The sequence below is a fragment of the Pteropus alecto genome, unplaced genomic scaffold (genome assembly GCF_000325575.1).
Source record: "Pteropus alecto unplaced genomic scaffold, ASM32557v1 scaffold102, whole genome shotgun sequence".
Taxonomy (NCBI): Eukaryota; Metazoa; Chordata; class Mammalia; order Chiroptera; family Pteropodidae; genus Pteropus; species Pteropus alecto.
This window is the reverse complement of record NW_006432224.1, coordinates 527,744-536,763: the sequence shown is the minus strand read 5'-3', so window position 1 is coordinate 536,763 and position 9,020 is coordinate 527,744. Positions and strand designations below refer to the sequence as shown.

The 9,020-nt window shown below is 60.0% G+C and overlaps 1 protein-coding gene across 2 annotated transcripts in view; it reads right to left on the bottom strand.

The window, feature by feature from the left end:
* Positions 1-289: 289 nt before the first annotated feature.
* GABRB3 (gamma-aminobutyric acid type A receptor beta3 subunit) overlaps positions 290-9,020 on the bottom strand; it is a 22,558-nt gene continuing 13,827 nt past the window's right edge. The window contains exons 4-6 of one of the 2 annotated variants that reach the window (XM_006907079.1): positions 8,352-8,504; positions 5,196-5,440; positions 290-625 (exon numbers count right to left, since the gene is read on the bottom strand). In XM_006907079.1, coding sequence (XP_006907141.1) covers positions 290-625; positions 5,196-5,440; positions 8,352-8,504 — 734 coding nt within the window. Of the gene's footprint in view, positions 630-5,193; positions 5,441-8,351; positions 8,505-9,020 lie in introns of both variants that reach the window. The other variant, XM_006907080.1, reaches the window with a different exon arrangement.

Genomic DNA, 9,020 nt, shown 5'->3' with positions numbered 1-9,020 from the left:
TGTGTCTGTGTCTGTGTGTCTGTGTGTCTGCGTGTTGTATGTGTGTCTGTGTGTTTGTGTGTGTTTGTGTGTCTGCGTGTGTGTCTGTGTGTTGTGTGTGTGTCTGCGTGTGTCTGCGTGTTGCGTGTCTGTGTCTGTGTGTGTGTGTGTCCGCGTGTTGTCTGTGTGTCTGTGTGTGTCTGCGCGCGTGTGCGTGTGTCTCTCTGTGTGTGCGCAGGTATAAAACCTTGACGGGCAGAGCAGTGTCTTACTCGGGTGACAGGAAGTCTTTGCGAACCACGACGGTCCCTCAGTTCACGTAGTACAGCCAGTACACCAGGTTGAACAGCGAGAAGGTGAGCGGGAACACCACCCGGGACCACCTGTCTATGGCGTTCACGTCAGTCAGGTCGGGGATTTTGATTCTGAGCTGCGAAGACCGTCTCCGGAGCTGGGTCTTCTTGTGCGGGAGGCCCCGGTCCCCCGTGTGGCGCCCTTCCCGGGACACGGCCTGCTTCCTGTACTGGATTCCTGAGTTGTCGAAGGATATTGCTGAATTCCTGGTGTCCCCGACGGCGCCCGCCACCTCGTTCATCTCGTTGTGGACCTCCAGGGACGTCAACAGGATGTTCCCGTGAGCGTCCACCTGCGCGGGAGAGAAAGCGCATCGTTAGCCCGCTGGTGGCTCCGACCCCTGCGGGCGGACACGGGACGCGCCACGCTCGCTGGGAGAACCCGCACACCCGCCAACCCCCGCGCTCCGCTGCGGGGCGATGTCACTTTGGAGGCTCAACCGCAGCTTAGAGATTTTAGTTCCTCGATTTACAAAATCCTGACGTGCGCCATCAGGCAGGATAAGTCGGAGGGGGCTGTTCAAGTTGCCATTTCACGCTGCATATGCGAGTCCGTACAAGCGCCTTTCGAGATGCGAACTCGGGTGTGACAACTGTCCTTCACAGCGGGGACTGGACAGAACCCAGCCTCCCGCTCTCTTCGGGGTGAAAATACCCAGCTTACGGCGGACGATGAGGGGGTCCTCCTCAGACGACGTCGGCCGGGTGGACCCGCGCCCCCACCCGGCACCCACCGCACCCACTAACCGCGCCTGGGCCCGGCAGGAGCCCCACCTTTGTGGGCCACGTTTAAGGTAACCTGACGTCCCTGTCCGCATCTGAGCCACATCTGAAAACGAAAACATCCCGTTCTGCGCGGACACAGCCTCGCGGCCCTCCCCGGGCTTCCGGCAGGGCGCGGCTGAGGCTCCGGCCCCGGGGCAGCCCCGTCGCGGGCTGCGGCTGCCACCTCTTCTCCTGGAGCGGGGCCATCCCTCTTGCGGGGGCCACTCTGTCCCCTGGGTGCTCACTGTTCTCCGTCCCTTGGCCTACGGCTTCCTCCACGAAGCTTTCACACCATTATTTGTTTCGTGGGGGGATAATTTATTGTTACAGGAACGTGAACCTCGCCGTCCTTTGAGCAGCCCCGTCGCGGGCTGCGGCTGCCACCTCTTCTCCTGGAGCGGGGCCATCCCTCTTGCGGGGGCCACTCTGTCCCCTGGGCGCTCACTGTTCTCCGTCCCTTGGCCTACGGCTTCCTCCACGAAGCTTTCACACCATTATTTGTTTCGTGGGGGGATAATTTATTGTTACGGGAATGTGAACCTCGCCGTCCTCTGCATACTCTTCACGGTTAGCAAAGGCGTTGGGCTAGACGTGCGGGAGGTGCGTGGGGACCCTGGAGCCTGCGTTGGTCCCTGAGCGCTGCCAGGACGCTGCAGGGTGGCCCTGGACACCAGGTGGCCCAGACTCAGCGAGGACCTCAAACACCCACGGGCCACGCAGCCTCTGGCACTAAAGGCACCAGGAGAAACTCCGAGATGCCAAGGTCACTTAACTAAGCCTGGGGAAGGAGCGGTGTGGTCACCAGGATGTCCCACTTTGCTCCAGGATGTCGCCTTCCATGCAAGAGGAACGTCCATGCAAATGTAAGGGAGGCGACGGGTCTCAGACATGGACACCGCCCCAGACTCCCCGCTGGGCCCAGTTCAATCACAGACCCCGACGACCAGGACGGAAGAGGGACGATTGCAGAGTGAAACGCGTTTCAGCCGGGCCTCAGAGAAGGGCTGGAAACCTTCCAGGCGACGGGCAGGGAAAACATCACAGGCCGAGTCGTGGGGTGAGAGACGCAGTCTCGCTGGGTGGGACTCCAGTCCCTGCGAGAACGGATCCGAGTACCCGGTCACCGGCACCTGCTCAGCTCGTCACTCACTGTCACCTGCATGTCGTCCTATCGCAACAGGCACCACGCCAGGCGGAGAACGGAAGCGCGTGTTAGCGTCGCCGCTAAGGGTCTGCGTGCGCCATTGGGGAACCTACTCCACGCTCCCGGGAGGGAGAAGTCACAGCGACTTCCGGGCAGGAGCGTCACCGACGCCCGAAACACGATCCGGGCTGCAGGACGAAGAGAGAAGGGCGGGTTCGGGACGACGGCCTCGGCTTCTGTTCCCTTCATGACACCACCAGCAATTCCTGTGGCTGCCGCCCAGCACGTGGGATCCGGCGCGGCCATCTGTGCGTCTCCGCAGTGCGAACGGTGGGCGGGGGGCCGGGGAGAGCCCCTCATCCCACCCCCGCCCGGGCCCAGCCTCCCCGGGCACGCGGGGCCACGTGGCCGTGCGTATGTCGCACCGAGAGCCTAAATCTCAAAATAAACAGGCGTGACCACGGGTGTGCCACCGGGGCGGCGCGCCCGTCTCGCGTGACGGCGACGACGCGTGATCCTCGAAGCGCTTCGCGGACACGCCTCCTCTGGCGGCCGCGTGTCGCTCCCCCTGCGAGGAGAGTCTCCGATTTCGGCGTCGTTCTTCTTGCTGCTCTGTACCCTTGACAGGTGCGATCGCGTGAAGACGAAGAGCATCGCGCCGACGGACACCACGGAGATGTCGTTTCCCCTGAACTGGGTCACCGGGCTGTCACTAGAGGTCTCCTTTTCGACGCACCGTCAGGCGTCTACGTAAGCACAATACTCTGGTTTCAGAAACCATAAGAAGGCGTTTGTCATTCGGGGGAGGAGAGCTAAGTCCTGGTAAGAGCCGTGACGTCAAGCTCGCACGTCCGGTTCTTGGGCAAGAATCATGACTTTTTGTCATTCGACGAACTTCAAACCCCAAAATGTCACGAGGCCCGTGACCGTCACACAGGCCCTGCAACCGAAGGCCAGGGGTTGGGTGCAGATGCGACCCAGGAGGACGTGGAGGTTCGCACGGGCAGAACCTCCCGCAGCCCGGTCGGCGGAGGAGCTCGTGAGCACGTGCCCGGGCGGGCGCTGTGACTCGATCGCCGAGTCAGAACACGCGCGGCCACGGGAGACAGGAAAACCTGTCGCTGTCTGGGCCGAAACCCAATGACGACGATTAAGCCACGAGGAACCCGCGAAGCCGCAGGCGGGCCCGTCTGTCTTGCATGATCTTCTTCTGCCATCATCTTCTCGTTCTCCTCGATCCCATCCACGGCCTGTGACAGGAACTTCTGGGGACGTTCCTTTCTGCTTTAAAATCATCCTGAATCCTCAGGTGTAGGCGGCAACAATTTACAATGTGTATCTTTAAAAGCGTCAAATGCGCATTAAAACTATGACACGCGCGTGTGCGTGTCAACTTCAGACCGTAGCAGGCGGGCCACGATTGCGTGTGCGTGTGCGCGGGCTTCGGCAGACTGCTGGGAAACACAGTCTCAGGAAAGCAAACGATGCGAACGGACGCGTGAAGGAACGGGGGGCCTGTTTCGCCGCATCTGATTTGTAACTTCTTCCTCCATTCCGCTCGCTTTCTCTGTGGATCTTAGAGGTCGCGGTGTTTCTGCTTGTGTTTTGAATTCTTCGCTTCACGGTCTAGAGGCTGCTTCTTTGGCACGACGGTTCGACCGTTCTGAACCATCTCGTTTAGGAGAAAGGGAGGGAGTTTGTCACCTAAGTTAGGAGGGAACGTGGAACCACGGCTCCGTGCGTGCCGGCGTGCCGGTGCCTGCTACGGACAGTGACGCTGTGACCAAGGCCACTCTCCCCGCAGACGGCGTGACGAGAGCAGAGCGCGTGCCCCCGGCGGGCTGCGGACTCACTCAGGGGCGTGACGGCATGGCGCCACGCACGCCTTCGGCGGGGACTGCGTGACGAGTTCGCCTGCGGAAGTCGGGTTCGTGCCCGGGTCCGGCGTGGCTCTGACCGGTCCTGCCCGTGTTCTGCTGGAGGACGAGAGTCATTCACACCCGCGTAACGTGGCTCCGTTCGTTCGCGGTGCTTATGGACCTAGTTCGGTCCACGGGTAGGTCACGGACGACCCACGGCAGGACCCCGGAGGAGGCAGGGACCAGGGGGACACCGAGCGCCCGGAAAATGGCAAGGACACTGCTTGGGGGCTGGAGAAACGAGTAACGTTTAGCAAGAAGGATTCAAAGATGAGGGATGAGGAGCAAGGCCGCCAGCCGGGGACGGGCGGAAACACATCTCCGGGGCCCTGACGGGGTGCGAGACGTGGGGGAGGAAGGTGGAGATTATGCAGAAGCGGCGGCGCCCCCACCAAACGCGTCTACACTGGCAACGACGCATGAGCCGAAATGACACCCAACCGCAAACCTCCTATGCGGCTGGAAGCGCGCCGGGCGGAGCTGGGGCGGGCCGGGGTCTGCTCCCCGCCCTTTCTCCGAGTGTGTGGCCCAGCGACTTCTTTCAAGGAGCCCTCACCGTCCTCGGCCTCGGCCGGTCAGCCTGCCTGGCCCCGGCTTTCCACTGGAGCCAGGGGACTGTGCCTGCTATGGGGGGGGAGGGGACAAGACAGGGGTCTGCCACGCCGTGCAAAGGACAGCACCGTGCTGGCCCATCGCATTCGTCATCTCCCCACTCAAGGGACGTCGCGGCCTTCTGGGAAAACGCTGTCCCCCGTGAATGAGCTCGGACCTCGCGCCCCCCGGGGTCCCACGCATTCCACTCTCTACGTGGTTTGTTCTTTTCCGGGAAACTGGGAGCTCGTGGCCTCTGCACCTTCTGCTGTGACTCTGGTTTTGCGTAAAGTTCAGTGACTCACACGAGGCCGCATTTCGGGCTGCGGCCCACGAGCCCGCACGGCGCCTGCCGAGGGGTCACGCAAGAAGCCGGCGACTGAGGAGCCTCGGGGGCAGGCTGGGGACCGCGGGTGGCATGGGGGTGGCACGGGGGAGGCCTACCCGGTTGCTTTCGCTCTTCGCTCGGTCGTTCTTGGACTTGGCCGTCTTTTCCGCCAGCTTCTTCTGCCGCTGAGGGCCTCTCCCGAAGAAGATGTAGTTGACGAAGGCGTACTCCAGCAGGGCCAGGAACACGAAGACGAAGCAGCCCATGAGGTACATGTCGATGGCTTTGACGTAGGGGATTTTGGGCAGCGTCTCCCGCAGGTGCGTGTTGATGGTCGTCATGGTCAGGACGGTGGTGATGCCTACGAGAGAGGGGAGCGTGAGTGGACGCGGGGCCGCCCGTCCCCTCCCTGCCTCCTCCCTTGCCGACTTGTCCCCAACACCGCACGTCGGTCGGAAACAACGGTTCGAGGGTCGGGCGATCAGAACTCAGCAGAGCACGTGACGTGTCGCTCGGAAGCGGGTCACGCGCGGTGGGAGCTGACATCAGGGTCGTGGTGGGCACCATGCGGCCATGCCCGTCGGGGACAGAACAGACGGAGAGTGGCCAGGACGGGGCGGGGGGAGCTATGCAGGGCACCAGAGGGGACGGTCCCCTCTGTGAGAGCTGGAACAAGTGAAAACGCACCCGGGACTTGACACGAAACTCCGAGCGTCTGGACCAGAAGCGTGCGGGAGGAAGGGCCCCGAGAGGAATCTGAGATTCTGAGGTCACCGCGGCCAGAGTGCCCGCCCGTGGGAAACGCTTCCCCCGCGGCACCTTAGGAAGCCGGCGGCGGAGCGCGAGCCCCATGTCAGCTCCGAGTCTGCGTGAGGGGCTCAGGACTCGTCTACTCATACCAGTGACCTCGCCAACGCTGGGGCGCCGAGCACAGCGCCCCCCCATGCCCCCCCATGCCACTACGCTGAGCTATAGACAGCCGCGTGCGAATGATCTCATGCCCCCTACACAGTGAGGTCGGTCCCTAAGAACATGTGAGGACCAAGTAACTCATTTCTGCGTGCCGTCTATTGACGCCGTGGGGTCCCCTGTGGCCGCAAAGAGAGAGGACCCCGGAGCCAGCCAGCTGGATTAAGATCTCCGTGACACTCAGCACCAGTCACGAGGTTCCTCTGTGCCATGGAGCGATGACACCGCCCACTGCGCCGTGACTGGCCTGCGGAGCGATGCGCTCACGCCCTGGCTCCTGCGTGAACCTGGTTCCTGAGTGTCGGTGACCCTGTCACACACCTTTTCTTGAGCGGTCGGAGGGAGCCAACTGCAGAATGTGGGACGGAGGGGGTGAGCCTGCGGGCATCCCACCGAGCGCTGACCCGTGGGACCCCTGCCCACTCGGATGCTGGGCCCTGACCTCACAGCTGCCCGGAGGCCGCAGGCTCACCCCGAAACCGGGATCTGCCACTTGCGACTCCTCCCAGGCTCCTGACGCCTGTCAAACCCATCGTCACCTTCGGTGGCGAAGCCCGGCCACTCGGGCGGCCCACCGCTTTGTCCCAGAGAAGCCACGGCGGGAGGATTTGCGTTTCTAAGTAATAACGTCGTGTCATTCTGGAAGAGTGGACTCCGCCCTCCTGCTGTGCAGGGAGGCTGGGCGACGACCTCCCACTTTGGGCGGGGCATCTGTTTAATATTGGGGAGCACTCTGCTCCCAACCGAGGCGCCGTGGAAGCTGTGCACCTCCACGATTTAGAAGCCAATTTCCAGGGCGCCTCTCTCCTGCCGACGCCCGGCAGCTGTGGAGCTTCGGGCCCGTGTTTCTAGCAACCTCAGTAACGACAAAATGGCCAGGCCGGCTCCCTGCGGAGCGCACGGAGCTTCAACCTCAGGTCTGGTCCAGGCTCGGGGGACGGGGGACAGGAATGGCATGTTTCTGTATTTTATATTCTTTTCCTTAAGGAGAGCCCCTGAAATTGCATAAGCTAACGGCTCTGAAAACCTTGGATCTGCCTGTGCAGACTCACGCTAACTCTGATTTTTCTAGGTGATAAGAAGAGAAAATAGTTCAACAGAGAGTAACCAGAAAAAAAAAAACCCATAGAGATGGCTGACATCACAGGGCGGACTCTGCGGGCCATGGAAAAGCCCTAGAGATTGTCTCTCCGTGGCCTCATGACCACTGATACAGAACTTTCCAGTTTTTTGATACTTTCTTTTCAAAGTGTTTTTTTTTTGTTTTTTTTTTTTTTTTTTTTTTTTAGAAAAAGTGACCTGAGTTTCTGTGCTATTTCACAGGAGAAAAAAAATCTAATCTTGAATCTGACCGTGCAAGTCACGTACGTGTGGGTCTAAACCACACACCCACTCGCACAGATGTACGCACGTCCTGGGGAAAAAAAAATGAAAAACGGGCATAAAAGTCCTGGGAAAAGATGGAAAACAGAAAAAAGAATCATTGGAACCTGGGGTTCTCACGCTTCTCTGCAAGCCGATCTACCAACAAATGTGTTGACGATTCTATCGACTTCAAACGCGTTGTCGATAATCCACTTTCAGGAACTAAAGTTAACCCTATCCAAAAAGGAACGGACTGGAGGATGGCCCTTCTGTCCTTACTCAAGAAGTATCTGAACGCTTGTTTTGTCCATGGAGTTTCGTAATAGTTAGCTGAGTAGAGAATAACCTTTCTGAAAAGACAAGCCTTCCCTTAATAATCAATGTACATTAGAAATCATATTGGAACCTATAACATTTATTGCGCATCGGCTGATAATTCAGTTCTCAAATCACTAGTGGCCAGAAAAGGCCACCAGACCTCTTGGGAATCACTTAGAATCTAATCACTTATTTTAACGCTCATTAAATTGTGTAATTCCAATCATATGCTACAACGCTGGACGATTTTTTTCTGACTTAAAAAAAGAAGAATGTGCAATTAACCATGTCTTCTTTCTTGGCCACAGAATAATTCTGAGCAGGCGACGTTAGGCCTTGCTTTAAAATTAGTGTCAAAAATAGGCTTATTATGCAAATATCCGGCAAGCATATTTTCCCTTCCGTGGGCATGAAAATTCACATCGGAGCCTGATAATTAAATGAACACATCGAAGCGCTCGTGCAGGAAACGGGCCTGCCAGGATGAACACGGACGCCCTGGGCAAGGCTGCGGCGCCAGTGTCCAGAAGCAGCAGCCGAGCCTCCGCCCGTGAGGTCTCTTCACGCTGCAATGACATGGTCACTGGACGCGGTCCATGTGACGTGGGCACGGCACGTACCGAGGGCGACCCTGGCTGCGGACGCGTCATAGTTGATCCAGAAGGACACCCAGGAGAGGATGGTGATGAGGATGGACGGCATGTAGGTCTGCAGGATGAAGTAGCCGATGTTCCTCTTCAGCCGGAAGCTCAGGGACAGCCGAGGGTAGGCGCCTGTGGGGACAGACAGGGTAACGCTGGGGGGTGGGGGCCTGGCAGGGGGTCGAGAAGCCCGTGGATGGAGGCTGGTCCCCACCCGGCCACGTGCTCCCGTCTGCCTGGCGGTGTCTGCGGGAGCCTCGGGGCGGGGAGTGGGGGTTCAGTCTACTCACGAGGTCACGATGCAGGCGGCCGTCTAAGGCCAGGCGCTCGGCTGAGACCTGTGCCTGGCAAACTGGGGCAAGTTTTCAGCTTGGAGTGCGGAATAATGCCAAACGTGTCATTTAGTTCTCAGTGACCGGCCGTCCCTTTCCTCTCTGCGACAGACAGGGGAGACGGGGCTCCAGGCGTTCTCAAGTGAAACGGCGTCCCCCGCGGTCCCCTGTCACCCCACCCGAGTGCCGGCGCACAGAGGCCGAGCGCAGGCGGGCTGGTGTCACAGGCGGGGCCGGTGTCGCAGGCGGGCCAGTGTCGCAGATGGCAGCAGGGTGCGGGGGCGAGGCGTCGGGGGGCCGAGTGCCAGCCGAGTGC